Raw genomic sequence first — 17,088 nt, 5'->3', positions numbered from 1 at the left:
TGCCAGTGTGTGACCCCAAAATAAGGACAGTCTTTGTGCTATTAATCCTCTCTGAATATGAGCCTAAAGACCTGGCTCGACTCTGCGATCTGTGCTATTAAGAAACCTGATACCTGTCGCTTAACAAATGTTCCTGCTTTTCCAGGTAAATACAGGATAGACCAGGAAGAAGAAGGTGAACAGGAAAGAAGAGTTGCTAAAATCATAATCCATGAAAAGTATTCTCCCAAAAAAGTTGAAAATGACATTGCCTTGTTGCAGTTAGCGACACCTGTCAATTTCACAGATTACGTGGTGCCCATATGCTTGCCTCAGCAGCGGTTTGCTGCAGATGTGCTGAGCTTCATTGAATACTCCACAGTGAGTGGATGGGGGCGTCTCTTAGAAGGCGGGGCTACGTCAGCCACACTTATGCAAGTGAGACTCGTCAAAATGCATAGAAAAGAATGTGCTCAGCACACTAACTTAAACATTACAAAGAACATGTTCTGCGCAGGATACCTTGATGGGAGTCGAGACTCTTGTGAAGGTGACAGTGGTGGGCCTCACGCCACTGAGTACAGGAATACGTGGTTTCTAACAGGGATCGTGAGCTGGGGTAAAGGCTGTGCGGCAATGGGCACATACGGAGTTTACACCAATGTCGTAGAATACATTGGGTGGCTAAACAATCACATGCAGAATACCTCTAGCACGGCAGTTGTACATACACCCTCTCAGAATTAAGGCCTATTGAGTTCAATGGGATTTAATCACAGATAAATGTATACAGCATTGCAGCCTTCATTAGCACTTTCCTTGTGTTTTTTTTGACACTTGTTTTTCAGCATTCTTCAAGCATCGTATATCAATTAAAGGCTATATACTGAATTAACACTTCCTTTTATACATTTTCACAAGTTTATTCTTCAGTATTATTTTTAACATTGCGACCAGGAAGGGAGCATACGCTGTTTATAATTGTAGTGTAATCTTTAACATTTTTCACTTACAACAAGAAAAATAAGAATTTGATTTGATTCTTGCAGTCTTAAAAGTTTCAGTAGAAAAAAAGAGTGGACATGCTTAATTCAGTTTGCATAAGGCAAAGTATTTAAAGTGATAGGAGATGCTGTCTCGGCTTTGTTCCTTTCTCTCTACACGGTTTGTGAATGCTATGTACATTCCCATCCCCGCTCTTACGCTTTCAACAACTCTCCGAGGTAGGTTAGACTGAGTTAACCCATATGCACATAGAGCTGAGCAACCAAAATGATCAGAGGATCACCTTGGGGCCACCTTCCCAATGAGGAGTACGGATGAAAGGATATGTCAATTATGGTTCTCTCCGTTGCTTACTTTTCCAATCTTAAATTCAGTTCTCCACGTTTCTGCAACAGCTTGCAATTTTTTTTAAAAAACATGAAAATTATTCAGCATTTTAGTGCAAATACCTCCTAGTAACCATGCTTTCGTGTGCAGTTTTGACCTAAGGTGCGCATTTTTGCAAGCATGTTTGAATATTATTTTCACTAACGTAATTCATTTTTAGGCACCTTCACCCCTGATATATGCATTTCACTTCTCTCTTACTTTCTTGTTCAAATACTGGAAAAGGGACACCCATGACAAAATGTTTTTGGAAAGGGGAAGGGGGGGAAGAGACTTCATTAGGAACAAATTGCCCAAATGGGTTTGTTTTGAATTTTGTTGTGAACAGAGGGCTTATTTCCGTCAATGTAATCAGCTTTTGACTTACAGACACACTTCCTCTGTGCCTAAATATCTGAGCAGAAAAGCAAGGGAAGCTGCTTTTTGAAACATCCAAGGCACCACTTTGCCTTTACTCTGCCTCTTATGACCTTACTTGGAAAAGACCAGGATGTCTTATCATTCAGCACAATTATTTGGAGAATCCTCATCCAAACACAACCCCGTTTGTTATGTGTGATAAGAGGTGCAGCCCAGCAACAGGAAGTGTGCTGTTTGAACCTTATTCACGACTAGTCCCTGCAGCAGAACAGTGTGTTGTTTTTCCACCGATAGGCACCATGGCTAGCCAGCTGTTCCTCATTCTGATTCTCACTTCTCTGTCAAGTTTCCTGAAGGCAGAAAGAAATGGTAAGAGAGCCTTAAATAATTTCTCTGTCTCTCCTTGCAATTGCTTTCATTTATTTCGAATAAGAATTATTATTTTTCCTTTGTGTGTAGGAAGAAAGTAAGGGCCACAAATTAGGAGAAGTCTCCACCGAAAGGGTCTCAGTATATTATACAGTATAATGCATCTTGTTTGCCTATGTATGGTGTGGGAATTAATTTCTAGGCTGCATATTCACCATACTTTTAAAGCACTTTCCCCCTCCTTCCCAAATAATCCTGGAAACTATAGATTACCCATCACAGAGCTACAATGCATTGAGGAGCTTTCCCAAAATTCTTTTTTTGGAGGGTGTTGCTTTCAATGTGATTTAAATGGTGTGGAAAAGCACCCTGAAATGCAGTTCTGTCTGTGAGATGGTAAAAATACCTTCTCTTTCAGCTACAGGGGTGATGGGAGAGAAAATTATATACATGACAAGGGAAAGAGCCCTTCATATAGCAAATAAATGTTTCAGCTGAGGAACATATATCTAATATTGTTCCCAGAAAAATAAAAAGTGTGACACAGAAGGAGTTAATAAACAAGAAACGGTGAGAATGATAGTGGAAGTAATGTTTCTATGAAATGAAGAAATGCACCTGGTTTTAGTTGGGGGGGGGTCATAACATTTCACAGATCAATGAAGTTGTGGCAATAAATTTAATATGCTTAAACACACCAATGCTGCTATGAACAGCATAACTTCATAAAAACTTCACATACAATATAACAAGACCCCACTGGCAATCTGGAACGATATTTTTAAACAAGTAGCTGGCTTTGGTATTTTAAATTCCTTTTTATGTCATCAGCAAAACCAATGTAGGCTTTATGAATGTTAACACCCTGTTAGTAAACACTTGGTTGGGCATGGAAGCAAGCCATGTTAATTTAACTGTAACCCACTGTTGAGTACGGTTGCTTAGGATTATAATGTACATCACATGCAATTGGCCCAGTCGAATTATGATCTGTATTTCTTCATGTGCTTTGGCTACAATGGGAACTGAAGTGGCCGATATGGGATGGGACTAGGGGCACGGAAGCAATAGCATCTAGTGAAAAAGTGTTGCTGCCCCATTTTGGGTCTTCGTAAACCTCTTCTCAGGAGTCCTCAGTGGTTGGCAGAGAATAGATCAGGCAAAAGGTAGTATTTATTCACACCACAGGTAGTTAAATTTATGGAATTTGCTGCCACATACAATGTAGTGATGGCCACCAGTTTAGGGAACCAAGCAACATGATGTTAAGTGCACCTTTGCACTTGATGTGCAACTTAAATGCTGGGGGAGGTGGCTGATAATTATTAGCATAACAGCAGATGTGGAGGCAAAATAAGCCTTTCCTCACCTACCTGCCTCCTCCTCCACGCAATTGAAAACATTAGAGGAGGAATTTTCAGGGTGATTGGAGAAGTGAATAATTTGGGCAGTAGAAATTGAGGGATAATGTTGAGAGGAACAAGGTATGAAAGGTGTAAGCCATAGAAAACAGCTGGAACAGTCAAGGTGGGAGATGACCAGAGCATGCAGCTGAGGTTTTAGCTGAGATTTTGCAGATGAATCGGTAGATTTCTGCAATGATTTGGGGAGGTGGGGAAAGAGGAAGAACCAAAGACAAGGCCAGAGCTTTGTGTTTGGCCATCAGACTTTAGAGGCAGAGGCCAGGGAGTTGGTGAGAGAGAGTCAACAGAGCATCATCAGACTACAGACCCTGAAAGGAGCAAATGACAAAAAGATGGAGTGTGTGCAATTTTGAAAGCAACAAGGTGATGCCTGCAGAAAGCGACTGCTTACAAGATGTGCAGAGTGGCAATCCCAGAATGATGGATTTTACTTCCACATCTTCATGGAATGTAGTGAAATCCAATATGGTGGTCTAAGTAGGAATTTTGAGAATTCCTGAGACATAGACCAGGGAAGTCTCCTGATGCCTGTGTTAGCCACCCACCCTCCAACTACAGGCTATTATGCCACCTGTTTCTTCACCCCATGCTGTATGGAAAGAGCATCTTTACTGCTATGGGAGCAACTAAAGGTGTGTACACATTGCTGTTTCCTCTGCTTCCAGTGCACCCACACCACCTCCCTTTTTGATCCATGTACACATGGCATTACCTGCGATGCAGAGTTATCCTGTAGGTTCTTGAGCAGTCCTGCTGTTTGAACCAGCTTCATTTCAAAAGGAAAACTTAAACCACGTTCAAAGCTAAGCTGAGGTGTGTGGATTTGAGACAGCCATTTCTCATGCAAGGATTACAGCACATGCACAGATGGGGAGCAGGTTGCAAGGGGTGCAAAAACCCAACAGGTAGTGTGCATCAAGTGAATACATTCCCTCCTCCCACTCTGCTGTGTACAACAATTGCGAATGCCACTTGAATTGCAGTGGGTGGGCTGGGGAGGGGATGAGCTTGCTGTTTTCAGCTGCAAAATGGGAGTGGCTTTCTCCTTTCCCCCCCCAAGTGAAATATGAGAAGGCTGGAAGCGAAGTAAGTCAACCTCCTCTAGGGAGCAGCAGCCACCACAAGCACTGGGTGGTTTATCTTCACTCCATAGGCAAACATATGAGCCAGGCGGTCTAGCCTAAGAACTGAATCACTGTTGCCCTGTGGATACATGCACATGAGCTGTGGATACATGCACATGACCTCATACAACATGCACATGAGCCGGAAAGAGACAGAGAAAGAACCATGGTGTGCTTTCTATCACAAGCAGAGATGTGAAACCATGTGCAACATTTATCTATAAATGCAAAACAGTTTTCCGTAATGTGTTTTGAAATTTGCAAACGAGACATGAGTTGGTTGTTTTTTGTTGTTGTTGTTTTTCTTTAGTTTTTCTACAGGATAAAAAGGCAAACAATTTTTTGGAACGAGTAAAGCGGGCCAATTCTCCTTTTGAGGAGTTTAGGCAGGGAAACATTGAAAGGGAGTGCATGGAAGAGCGATGCTCAAAGGAAGAAGCCAGAGAAGCCTTTGAAAACCAAGAGAAAACTGTAAGGACAAAGCTGGCCAGTGTCTTTGCTTTGCCTTAATATGACTGCTGGTTTCTGTCCTCTGTCCTCCAGAGCAAGATCAAAACAGGGCCGACAGCTATGTTCTACCAGCCGTGCCTTCACAGTGGAACTGTCAGCTGCATTTAACAGCTTCCTACTCCTGCAAATAGGGACGCGGGTGGCGCTGTGGGTTAAACCACAGAGCCTAGGACTTGCCAACCAGAAGGTTGGCGGTTCAAATACCCGCAATGGGGTGAGCTCCCGTTGCTCGGTCCCTGCTCCTGCCAACCTAGCAGTTCGAAAGCACATCAAAGTGCAAGTAGATAAATAGGTACCACTCCAGCGGGAAGGTAAACTGCGTTTCCGTGTGCTGCTCTGGTTTGCCAGAAGCGGCTTAGTCATGCTGGCCTATGACCTGTACACTGTACGTCGGCTCCCTCAGCCAATAAAGCGAGATAAGCGCCACAACCCCAGAGTCGTGGACCTAATGGTCAGGTGTCCCTTTACTTTTTTACTCCTGCAATACCCTAGCGTTCTCTCCATGTGTTACTATTTTCCCTTCTTCCCTACTATTGCTTCTTCCAGCTGTAGAACAAACTGGAACCCAGCCATATCTCTCTCCCTAAGCCAGGAATGGGGAATCTGTGACTGTACAGACGTTGTTGGAATCCAACTCCCATTAGTCCCAGCCAGCAAAGTCAAGGGTAAGAGATGATGGGAATTGTAGTCCATTGACATCATTCTGCAGGCTCCCCATCCCTGTCCTAGACAAAGCAGAGGAGGGGGGAATTGTGGGTAATAATAATGAAAAAGGGAGTGGACAAGCAGGAAGGGTCAAGACTGTCTGTTGATTAATACCACTCTGACAACTCTGTTGTGAAGGTGCACTCAGTAGTGTGTGGTTGGCCCTGTTTTTATATTGCATCTTAAATGATACTTTCCCCATGCTTACATATATGTGTGCAGCAGCTTTATTAATATTTTATTAACATATTTCTATTATTTTTATTACTGTACAAAAAGAGCTGAGATACAGTGGTTCTTCATAAGATATAGAACGGTCAAGACCAAAAACATAAGCCATTAAAATCATTAGAAATATTAAGAATGTTAACAGTGTAGGTAACAAGGTATTAAGGACACTTAAGGCATCAAAGCTATGGTAAGTTAAGAAAAACAGAAACTTAAAACTGATGTGGCATATTTATTAGAAATATTAGAGTGTTACAAACATTACAGTGATGAAACAAAATTAACAATACAGCAGCTACCTTCTTTCTTGCAACACATCATCTCCTTGTTTAGTTACGTGCCAATTCTGCTATTCTGCTATGAAAGGAGAATCATAGAATTAAAGCATTGGAAGAAAGGGTTTCTGTTTATCAAAAGAGAAATAAAAGAAAAGCATCAATCAACACCTTTACAATGCATTTCTCTTCTTCCCCTCTAATACTTTATGCTCCTCTCACACTTCATAATAAACTCAAATATTTTGTTCAACGCACTGAATGGCCAGAAACCATTTATTTAATTCCACCCCCTTATAATTCTCAGACTCTTTCATGAGTGGTCTGCTTCACCCTTACCTATCATAAATTATGGCCATCTGCTCAACAAGCCAGAAAGACAAGAGTAAAGGTAATAAAGGAATTCCACAGGTAGGAAAGAGGGGAATCTGCAAGTGATAAGGGGGGAACTCTGAAATAGCAATCCTCCCTCAAGTTGCCTTAGTCCAGGTAGTGCAATATTGTCTCTCAGTTACCTAATGCTTCTTTTCTTTTAGCATTAATAATGGCAGTCAATTGCCATTACTAAATACTAAAATTAAACCAATTAAATTAAATACAATTAAATATTAATTGTACATTAATTTAATACTTTAATTAATACATTCATTCATTAATTAATACATTAATTAAATGTACATTAATTTAAATGCAATTAAACCAAATGCAATTATTTTTTGCAAATACTCCCAGATCTGTTTGAAGTTGTGAATATATGCACAGCTCTTGTTGATACTTGACATAGTATTCTTCTTAATCTACCCGCCCTCCCACCTAAGGTCCCAAGGTGGCTTACATTACAACACAACGTTAGTACTGTTTGCTAGGTCAGTTCAGGTGGCTTAAACAGTTCCATTATGCTAGGCGGCAGGCTGTAGCAGAAACTGGCAGAGGACTGAAAGATGTCCTTAATTGGCAGACTCTGTCTATACTGTTGGCCTGTCTAAACTGGTCCTCAGTTGGGTCACAGCCTGACCTAAGGTGGATCACAAAAGCGGCACTGCTGCCCAGTGAATATGTGGTCTGAAAATTAACAAGTGGGTCTACATTTCTTGATGGGTTCTGCTGAGTCTGTTTGAAGACTCATTGGGGTGAGTAAGGATCCAAAGTAACAGGTACACCTGTGCTTCTGGGACAGCGGTCACAGCTAGAGTGAAGTATGGCATCGGAGCTCTAACATGGCCAAATTATGGGAATAGCTACTGCTGCTGTTGGAAGAACTGCTATATTGTTGTAAATAAAATCTGCTGTTTTCTTATTAGGAGGAGTTCTGGAATGTGTATGTAGGTAAGAGATGCGTCTGTTTTTTTCAACCAAGTATTTCTTTAAAATACTGTTGATATGTATTAGATAAGAAATAAATTAGTTGTTTCATTGGGTAATATCCAACTAAGGCAATAATTCAAGTAGATTTGAGTTGCTTGACTTCTATGAGTCTACTCACAGTATAACTAACATGGGATATACTTTATTTATTTATTTATTTATTTATTCATTCATTCATTTATTTCAGATTCAATTACATTTTTTTAGCTGGAACAGTTTTTAGTTGTTCCAAGTTATTGTGAACTACTTTGATTGTGACAAAGGAATTATAGCTCCATGTTTTAATGCTCCCCAGCCTGTATCTTAGTAGAAAACATGTTCAGAGATGCTAAATTGTGTGTTTCCACTCTCCCATGGCTGCATAAAACTGATAAAGGAAGACCCTATGCCATATATTGACTGATCGGTGCCTTACACACACACACACACACACACACACACACACACACACACATATATATATATATATATATATATATATATATATATATATATGGCATTTGAAACAATAGAAGCAAAGCCTGCTGGAAGAGTTTTACATTTTGGTGGGGGTGAGAGTGAGAGAGCCAAAGCAAACAAGGGATTACAATCCACATTTGCAAAGGTGGCTTCCTATTTTCAAAGGATGGCAGCAACTCGTAGAGCTGTGAGCAGCTGTTTCAAGAACTTATGATCAGCATTTTGCAATAGGAATGAAAGCTGAACCCTTAGCTCTTAATCTATATGTCCTACACATCGACAATAAGTGTGCTTATAAGACCCCAGTCCAATAGCAAGTTCTATTAATTTCAGTGGAACTTACTTCAATATAATGTGCAGGATTTAGGCACAGGAGCTGTAGCAACAGTGGAGCAGACCACCTTAGAAGCTGGTGGACTCTCCTGTGTAAGAGGTTTCAAAGCAGAGGCTGACTGGCCACCTTTCAGGGACATCATAGTGGTAGATGCCCTGTGTTGACAGGAAGTTGGACTAGATGAACTTTGGAGAGCCAGTATTAAAAGTGACACCGGGTAACCTCATATTTTCATTCTTAACACATTCATTAATACCTTGGATAACAAGAAATTATATTACAAAAATATTTTTTTTTCCAAATGCTAGATGGGGATCAGTGTGCCTCAAACCCTTGCCATGACCGTGGAACGTGCAAAGATGGCATTAATAAATATACCTGCACATGTTTGGATGGCTATGATGGGCCGAACTGTGATAGTGGTAAGTTGTGTTTCAGTTGCAAAATAGCAGTGACTCTCTTATTTGTTGGTTTATTTCACTACGTTCTCTGGCGGTGGGCTCCATACAGCTCCATACAAACATCCTAGGCTGAGACGATACGGAACAGCATTTCTAAATATGTTGTTATGAATGTGGGAACTGCCAATGCCATTTCTCTTTCTCTTTCTCTGTCTCTGCTGGTTTTCCTTCCGGCTCGAAGGTTGTTGGTCTTCCTCCCTCCATTTTCTACTTCAGGTGCACGTTGCTCCCAGGCCTTCTCTTCATGAAACACAGATCCCGTTTTTAACAGGCCACCCCAATCCCTGCCGAACTGTGGTCTTTGTCCTCGACCAGAGTCTGTGTTCCTTTGGAGAACTGAAGACATGGCAGAGGCTGTCGTAGCTTTAAGAAATAGGATTTATTCACATATTTACACATGAATTTAGGTGGAGGAACTACAGATCTTACAGCATGTTCATCTCAAGAGGGACTTATCCCTCACAACAGTACAGTATTCGAGTCCAAGGCATCTCTCCCAGCCAGCCAACCTAAATCGTCCTGCATTTTTCAGCTATTCCAAGCTTTGTGAAAGGCCCCTAAACTCTTCCTGTCTCATTACATCTAGTTACCCCGGCAACTTGTCTCTCTTCACACTGGAAACTTAGGAGCCAACTCCTGGCGTTCGTGGGAACTTGAGCCTCACAAAGTTGATGGACATTCCCATTCAAATGCTGTGTGTGCACTGCGTCATGTGATAGATTATGTGGGGCAAGGCTTACCTGGGCCCCGACAATATTTTATTCATGTTGGCACCCCTGACAGTTCTCTTGCATTGCCAATAGCCCTCAGTGGCTCTACATTGTTTTGTAACAGCCCATGCTTGGCCAGGTCCTTTTGCATAGGCTAGGCCAGGATTTACTCTGCAGCTTGTATTTCTCCCTTCATATCCCAAAATCTTACCATTTATTAATTTATTGGTTTAGGGGACTCTCCCCCCACCTAGGGACGCGGGTGGCGCTGTGGGTTAAACCACAGAGCCTAGGGCTTGCCGATCAGAAGGTCGGTGATTTGAATCCCCGCGAAGGGGTGAGCTCCCGTTGCTCGGTCCCTGCTCCTGCCAACCTAGCAGTTCAAAAGCACGTCAGAGTGCAAGTAGATAAATAGGTACTGCTCCGGCGGGAAGGTAAATGGCGTTTCCGTGCGCTGCTCTGCTTCGCCAGAAGTGGTTTAGTCATGCTGGCCACATGACCCGGAAGCTGTACACTGGCTCCCTCGGCCAGTAAAGTGAGATGAGCGCTGCAACCCCAGAGTCGCCCACGACTGGACCTAATGGTCAGGGGTCTCTTTACCTTTACCCCACCCACCCACATAAATAATATGCTGCACAGCACCAGCTGGGAACTAGAGGCAGACATCACCTATCATTTCAGTTCCCTGATCCTTTTAAATGTTCCCTACGGTGAGATCCTAAGGAAGGGGAGAGCTTATGCATCAGACTGCAGAAAAAGTTCCTCTTTAAATGTAACTTGAGCAAAACAGGATTCCCATATGTATTAGATAAGTATTTAAGAATGCTTCTCATGGCCATCTTGCTGATCACTGAGAATAAGATGCTGGTCTGATCCAGCAGGTTTGATTCTTTCATCCCTATGCATTTATGGTATCCACACAATGGTTGCATTTGCTCATAATGGTAGCTTGACTATCTGGCTTATTGTGTTTTATTGTGAATGAGCAATTCCTGCCAAATTGTTCCTACTCTGCTCCTCCAGGGACTGTGGTTTCTTTCTCCCTAGCAAACCACGATAGCTAGCCAGTCCTGACCCACGATTTGTTGTTCTTTTGTTGGCTTGCTGATCGTGGCTTGTTAGGCAACAACAAACCATGATTTCTGGTTCAAACATAAACGAGGCTTCCTGTTTTGTTTCTCCCACTGGAGCAAAGCACATAGTTTTCAAAATTGCTGCTACATCTTGGAGGACGTTATGCTCAGGCTTGCGGTCATGAAATGGCTAGACTACAAACCAATTTTCCTGAAAAGCAGTTGGCTTTTCAGTGACCCTCAACAATTGCCCCATTTGTCCATTGATAGAGCTTTAGCTTAAACAGTAGAGAACACAAATATAACCCAGTGCAAAAAAAATGCCTTGAAGAATTTGCAACCTAGAGGAAAATGGCTCTGGCTCTAAATAACATTTTAACCATTGCCTGAAGAATGTGTGTTAATTTATTCTTCAGCACTCATGTATTTGTCTTTTATATAGTCATACAAAGATCCTGCAAAGTGCAGAATGGTGGCTGTAAGCAGTTCTGCAAGCTTGTAGAAAACAATATTGAATGCTTTTGTGCCAATGGATATATTCTGGAAAACAATGGACAATCCTGCATTCCTACAGGTATGAAGCCATTTGTTTGGTTGAAGCAACTTGTTATAATTATATATTCTTATTTTGGGGGTGCATTTTTGAATGCATTGTCTTTTTTAATGCTACCAACAATTTAATTTTGAATTTGCTTTTCCCCTTTTTACAAGGATATTCTCAAACTTTCTTATCTCCATTTTTTCTCTTCATGTTCTGAAATAAATCCATAAATTTAAGGATTCTTCCCCCGTCTAAAGTTGTTGTGTCTTCTATTCACAAAATAAGTGAAAGCAGAGGAAGAGGGATATGGGCTGGCATATTGATGCTGACAACGTTTTCTGGCTACTGCAAAATTAAAGTCCTGCATGCATGAAGAGCACCCATATCACAATAAATAGCCATTCGGAAGCACCCGTAGAATTTGTTCTTTTGACTTCTACCTTAAAATAAATCATAGTACCCAAAAAAATATATGTTAAGACAGACATTGGAGGGACTATTTTTCCCCCTCGTTTTTTCCTCACCCAACAATATCAGTGTTTGTTTTTTTAAAGGATTAGTTACCATTAGCCACAAAAGATGCATTTTAAAGTTAAACCCTAATTTCATATCTTTTTTTATAATTTTTATTAACAGGCCAATCACACCACATTATTCAAATCACATTGGTTCCAAATTATACAGCCAAATTTTAAATTTTTGGGGGGTACCCATATATCAAGCTCCGCACGAGTCCAAAATTCCGGATAAGTCCAGACATCACTTATTTTACTGCACCTAATTTCATATCTAAACCTCTGTGATGTTCCACATTTATTTATTTATTTATTTCAATTTGATTTGATTTGATTTGATTTATATACCGCCCTATGCCCGCAGGTCTAAGGGCAGTTCATAGGATAAAATCAGAATATAAAACCACAAAATACTTCTATCTACACTTTGCGTTCTGCATCCTTTATTATTGATATATACAGTGGTACCTCGGGTTACAGACACTTCAGGTTACAGACGCTTCAGACTCCGCTAACCTAGAAATAGTGCCTCAGGTTAAGAACTTTGCTTCAGGATGAGAACAGAAATTGCGCGGCGGCAGCAGGAGGCCCCATTAGCTAAAGTGGTACCTCAAGAACAGTTTCAGGTTAAGAACGGACCTCCAGAAAGAATTAAGTTCTTAACCCGAGGTACCACTGTAGTTTGTTTCTAACTGTGAGTGCACAGATTCTGATGTGGTTTAAGGGTCTGAGAAAAGAATTTTTTTATCAAAAAGAATTTGATTTGACTATTAAATCTGAAGGTCCTTTAGCTGATATTTTCCTTTTAAGGTGACCTATGTCTTTCCACTGTGCTTTTTAAATTTCATCATATTTGAAAGGTGCAATGAAAAGATAGTTGGTCACAGGAAAATTAAGTAATCATAGGTTGGTAAGGCACTCTTATGAATGTTTATTCAAAAATAATGCTCCATTGAGTTCAATGGGTCTTTGTCTTCTGACTTCCCTTCTTTACCTACTTTGTCCACCTTTCATCTTCCTGGATCCGAGTCACATCTGGAGCCAGTTTCTTGACCCAGGGCTGGTTACAGGGAGCATATGACTCCCTTTTTCAAACAGCTCCACTGGCTACCAATCTGTTTCTGGGCACAATTCAAAGTGTTAGTTACGGCTAAGAAAGCCCTAAACAGCTTTCGGTCAAAGCTGTCTGAAGGACTTATACTGTACGAACCTGCTTGGGCTTTGAGATCTTTGGGAGAGGCCCTTCTCTAGCTCCCACCACCCTCACAGATATGCTTGGTAGGGATATGGGACAGGGCCTTTTCGGTGGCAGCTCCCAAACTTTGGAATTCCTTCCCTAGAGAAGCTGGACTGGCTCCCTCCTTGTGAAACAGGTGAAAGCATTCTTGTTCCAACAGCCTTTGGAAACTGGCTGCTTTTAATGAGGGGCCTTGTGCCGTGCTTTTTTTGTAATTTTTTTGTAAAAATTTAATAGATGTGTGGGGGAGAGAGAGAGGGAGAGATTTAATTCTATAGATTCTAATTTTTAATTATTTTTTCTATGGTTTTAGTGGTTCTTATTTTTATCTGTAAGCTGTCTTGAGTATCATCAGGGGAAAAGGCAGGACATAAATAAATATAATAATAAAAAGAATACCGTAATTTTTGCTCTATAAGACTCACATTTTCCCTCCTAAAAAGTAAGGGGAAATGTGTGTGCGTCTTATGGAGCGAATGCAGGCTGCACAGCTATCCCAGAAGCCAGAACAGCAAGAGGAATTGCTGCTTTCACTGTGCAGTGATCCCTCTCGCTGTTCTGGCTTCTGAGATTCAGATTTTTTTTTTCTTGTTTTCCTCCTCCAAAAACTAGGTGCGTCTTGTGGTCTGGTGCATCTTATAGAGCGAAAAATACGGTATTTCAGCCTTCCGAAGGAAAAGGCATATTTTAAAAGATTGACTTTTTTGTTTCATTGGCGCAAGTTGGCTTGGTTGTGTTGCCTAATTTAAAATGCCGGTTTTGCAGTTCCATATCCATGTGGTCGGATTCAGAAAAAGAAGGTGGCAAAGAGAGAGGCAAGTTATTTAGAAGAGTTGGATTATAATGACACACAGATTTTCCCAAGCCCTGATCCCCAAGATGAAGAGCCATTGTATGGGGTCGAAGAAGATCCTGACGAGGACCGTGGTGTCAGAATAGTTAACGGAGAGGATTGTAAACTGGGCCAGTGTCCTTGGCAGGTAAGTTACTCTGTCATGTATCTTTGTATGTCCTTATTTGGTCCCCCCCCCCAATTTGGCTCTGCCTTATTTTGATTCTTACAGGTGTTCTAGAAAGAAGACTCAATACATCCTACGATGTCATTTCTCCCTCAGGAAAAAAAGCTACTTACTCACACAATCCTGATTTTTGTACCTGCTTCTTTTTTCAGGCACTTCTGATAGATGATGCAGGAGAAGGGTTTTGTGGAGGCACCATTCTGAGCCCAATGTATGTGCTTACCGCGGCTCATTGTATAAATCAGACAAAAACGCTGAAAGTTGTTGTTGGTGGGTATTTTCAATTTTTGTCACCTATTCAAAGATGCTAAATTGTAAAAATATTTTTTGGTAGGTGAGGTATACAGAGGTAATCACTAATAGTTTTTAGTATCTTGCTCAATATCTCACCAAAATTCATGTTTTGTAAATAAGCCTTTGGCTGTGAGCTGTGGTTGTGTGTGTGTCTGTGTGTGTGTGTTACTGATCTCATGTGGGATTTTTAAAAAAAGAAATCAGAAGTGGGCAGGTGGGTGTGAATGAATTGGGTATGAACTGTGGTGCTCAAAGGAAGGTGTTTTTCCCCGTGGGGCAACTTGCAGCTTTGGAATATCAGTGGTAATTGAGAAAATACACTGGCGGGGGGTGGGGAGGATTAGCACCCACCTACAAAAGATGCCTGGGACACGGGTGGCGCTGTGGGTTAAACCACAGAGCCTAGGACTTGCCGATCAGAAGGTCGGTGGTTCCAATCCCTGCAGCGGGATGAGTTCCTGTTGCTCAGTCCCTGCTCCTGCCAATCTAGCAGTTCGAAAGCACATCAAAGTGCAAGCAGATGAATAGGTACCGCTCCAGCGGGAAGGTAAACGGCGTCTCCGTGTGCTGCTCTGGTACGCCAGAAGCGGCTTAGTCATGCTGGCCACATGACCCGGAAGCTGACCCCTTGGCCAGTAAAGCGAGATGAGCGCCGCAACCCCAGAGTCGGCCACGACTGGACCTAATGGTTAGGGGTCCCCTTTACCCTTTACCTTTACAGAAAGTGCAAATCCCAATCATGAAACGTCTAGGGCCAGCCTGTCTGAGTCAGAGCTGCAAATGGTGAGCATATCAAGGAGCATAATACCCAAGCTGGACAAATTATTCTGTCACCCGAGAGAGCAAATCCCACAAGTACTTCCTTCCTTTTCTGGCAGGAAAATTGCAACAGTAATACATTGCCATTGGTTTCCAACCTTTGAGTGTCTCCCGAAATAAGCTGCCCTCGCTATGCCTAGTGGGAAGACTGGTCCCAGAAATATTCCCAGTAGCAGACTACTACAGTTCCCATAATTCTTTGAATAAAAGAATGCACTTCAAATGTCCTTCAGATAGGAAGTGTATAGTGTGTATGCAGGCTTAGAGGAAATGCCGATCATCTTGAAGATACCTGGCGGGACTTCCTTACCTTTTTGGCGATTCAGGAGGTGTGCGCAACCCCTGCTTTACCTCTGGCAGCTGCCACAGAATCTCAGAAAATATTGCCATTTTCATCCCCCTTCTCTGTACTTCGTTCTTTCTTCCACTGAATTTTTAAAAAAAATCTATTTGTTAATTCGGTTAAATGTATTATCAGGTGTTAATTAATAGGTGTCAAAATTATCATCATTATACATCCAGAAGTTGGGGTTCTGGGAGGGTGGAAAGACATAGTTTTGTGAGCAAGGACTGGATGAGTTGGGAAGAGATCAGCAAGTTTTGTATTTATTCTGGATCAAATGTTGTGGAGTACAAATGTTGTTGTTTTTATTATATTCTAATGGGGGGAGATTAATAACAACACCCATTTTGAATACCAATGCACCTCATATTTATATCACGTAATAATTATACTGTGTTGTTCTCACACAGGGGAAGTGAACACAACAGTGAGTGCAAGAACAGGGACTGTTCATACAGTGGAGAAGATATACGTACATCAAAAATTTGTTTTGGCAACCTATGATTACGATATAGCCCTCATTCAGCTGAAGACCCCTATCCAGTTTTCCGAAAACGTGATCCCTGCGTGCCTTCCCACTGTCGACTTTGCAAATCAAGTCCTGATGAGAGCAGGAAAGGGTATGATCAGTGGCTTTGGCCGCCTCCACGAAAGAGGCCGAGTATCCGCCACGCTCAAAAAAATTGATGTCCCCTATGTTGAGAGGCATATCTGCAAGCTGTCCAGCAATTTCCCGATCACTGAAAATATGTTCTGTGCTGGTTACCATACCGTAGCCCAAGATGCATGTCAGGGAGACAGTGGAGGACCACATGTCACTCAATACTGGGACACTTATTTTGTGACTGGTGTAATCAGCTGGGGGGAAGGGTGTGCAAGGGAGGGGAAATATGGGATTTATACCAAGGTGTCGAGATTCATAGGTTGGCTGAGGAGAATAATGCGTCCAAAGCTGTAACACGGTGGAGCGTTGAGAGGGCAACCATTGTCTCCCTGATCATGGTTTATTGTCGTGTTTCACGCAGGCATTTCCACGGGTGAATTAAATAGGTCACTTTGCCTAGGACTTAAACCAGCCTCTGCCAACCAGGATTATTTTTGGACTATAACTCCCATCAGCCTCAGCCAGCACAGCTATGCTGGTTGACGTTGATGGGAGTTGTAGTACAAAACATCCCTTGGGCACCATCTTAGTAAGGGATGACTTACACTATGTTACTTTAATGGCCTCTTCATTTCAAAAGCCTTGTTCAGGTGTTCTTCCAGAACAAGAAAGATCAATATAGTATGTAGTTTTGCCTAATGCAATGCATTCTTGTATGTTATTTTCATTTATATGTACTCTGTGCCCACCTAGTACATGCATTCTTGTGCACATTTACTTGTCTGAAGAACTGGATTGCAAAATTCGGAGAAGTGCAAGTTTTGAAGGATGTTTTGCTTCATGTATTCTTTATAGAAGCACAAATTCCATGTTAGCCTTTAAATGCTAACTGAACTGAATTTCTTCCCCCATCCCTATAATGCCATAATAAAAGAAAGTGTTAACGTT

At 41.7% G+C, this 17,088-nt stretch overlaps 2 protein-coding genes across 4 annotated transcripts in view; both read left to right on the top strand.

The window, feature by feature from the left end:
- The window catches only part of LOC128411865 (coagulation factor VII-like), a 13,787-nt gene extending 12,398 nt beyond the window's left edge, over nt 1-1,389 (top strand). For all 3 annotated transcript variants that reach the window (XM_053384393.1, XM_053384392.1, XM_053384391.1), the window contains exon 9: nt 146-1,389. In XM_053384393.1, coding sequence (XP_053240368.1) covers nt 146-726 — 581 coding nt within the window. In that variant the 3' untranslated portion in view covers nt 727-1,389. The remainder of the gene's footprint in view (nt 1-145) is intronic.
- On the top strand, nt 1,109-17,088 carry F10 (coagulation factor X). The gene is made up of 9 exons (XM_053385281.1): nt 1,109-1,202; nt 1,774-2,100; nt 4,959-5,119; nt 7,668-7,692; nt 8,833-8,946; nt 11,211-11,342; nt 13,827-14,041; nt 14,233-14,350; nt 15,947-17,088. The coding sequence occupies exons 1-9, from the start codon at nt 1,109-1,111 to the stop codon at nt 16,492-16,494; spliced, it is 1,734 nt and encodes a 577-aa protein (XP_053241256.1). The 3' UTR covers nt 16,495-17,088.

Source organism: Podarcis raffonei, chromosome 4 (genome assembly GCF_027172205.1).
Source record: "Podarcis raffonei isolate rPodRaf1 chromosome 4, rPodRaf1.pri, whole genome shotgun sequence".
Taxonomy (NCBI): Eukaryota; Metazoa; Chordata; class Lepidosauria; order Squamata; family Lacertidae; genus Podarcis; species Podarcis raffonei.
The sequence above is the reverse complement of the archived record's forward strand: the minus strand, read 5'-3'. Positions and strand labels throughout refer to the sequence as shown.

Excerpts from the sequence above, each read along its gene's own strand:
- F10 (XM_053385281.1), top strand. The coding sequence starts at position 1,109 with ATGCTGTCTCGGCTTTGTTCCTTTCTCTCTACACGGTTTGTGAATGCT. Across the intron at positions 5,120-7,667 it reads TTGAAAACCAAGAGAAAACT|GAGGAGTTCTGGAATGTGTA; the intron begins GTAAGGACAAAG and ends TTTTCTTATTAG. Across the intron at positions 11,343-13,826 it reads ACAATCCTGCATTCCTACAG|TTCCATATCCATGTGGTCGG; the intron begins GTATGAAGCCAT and ends CCGGTTTTGCAG.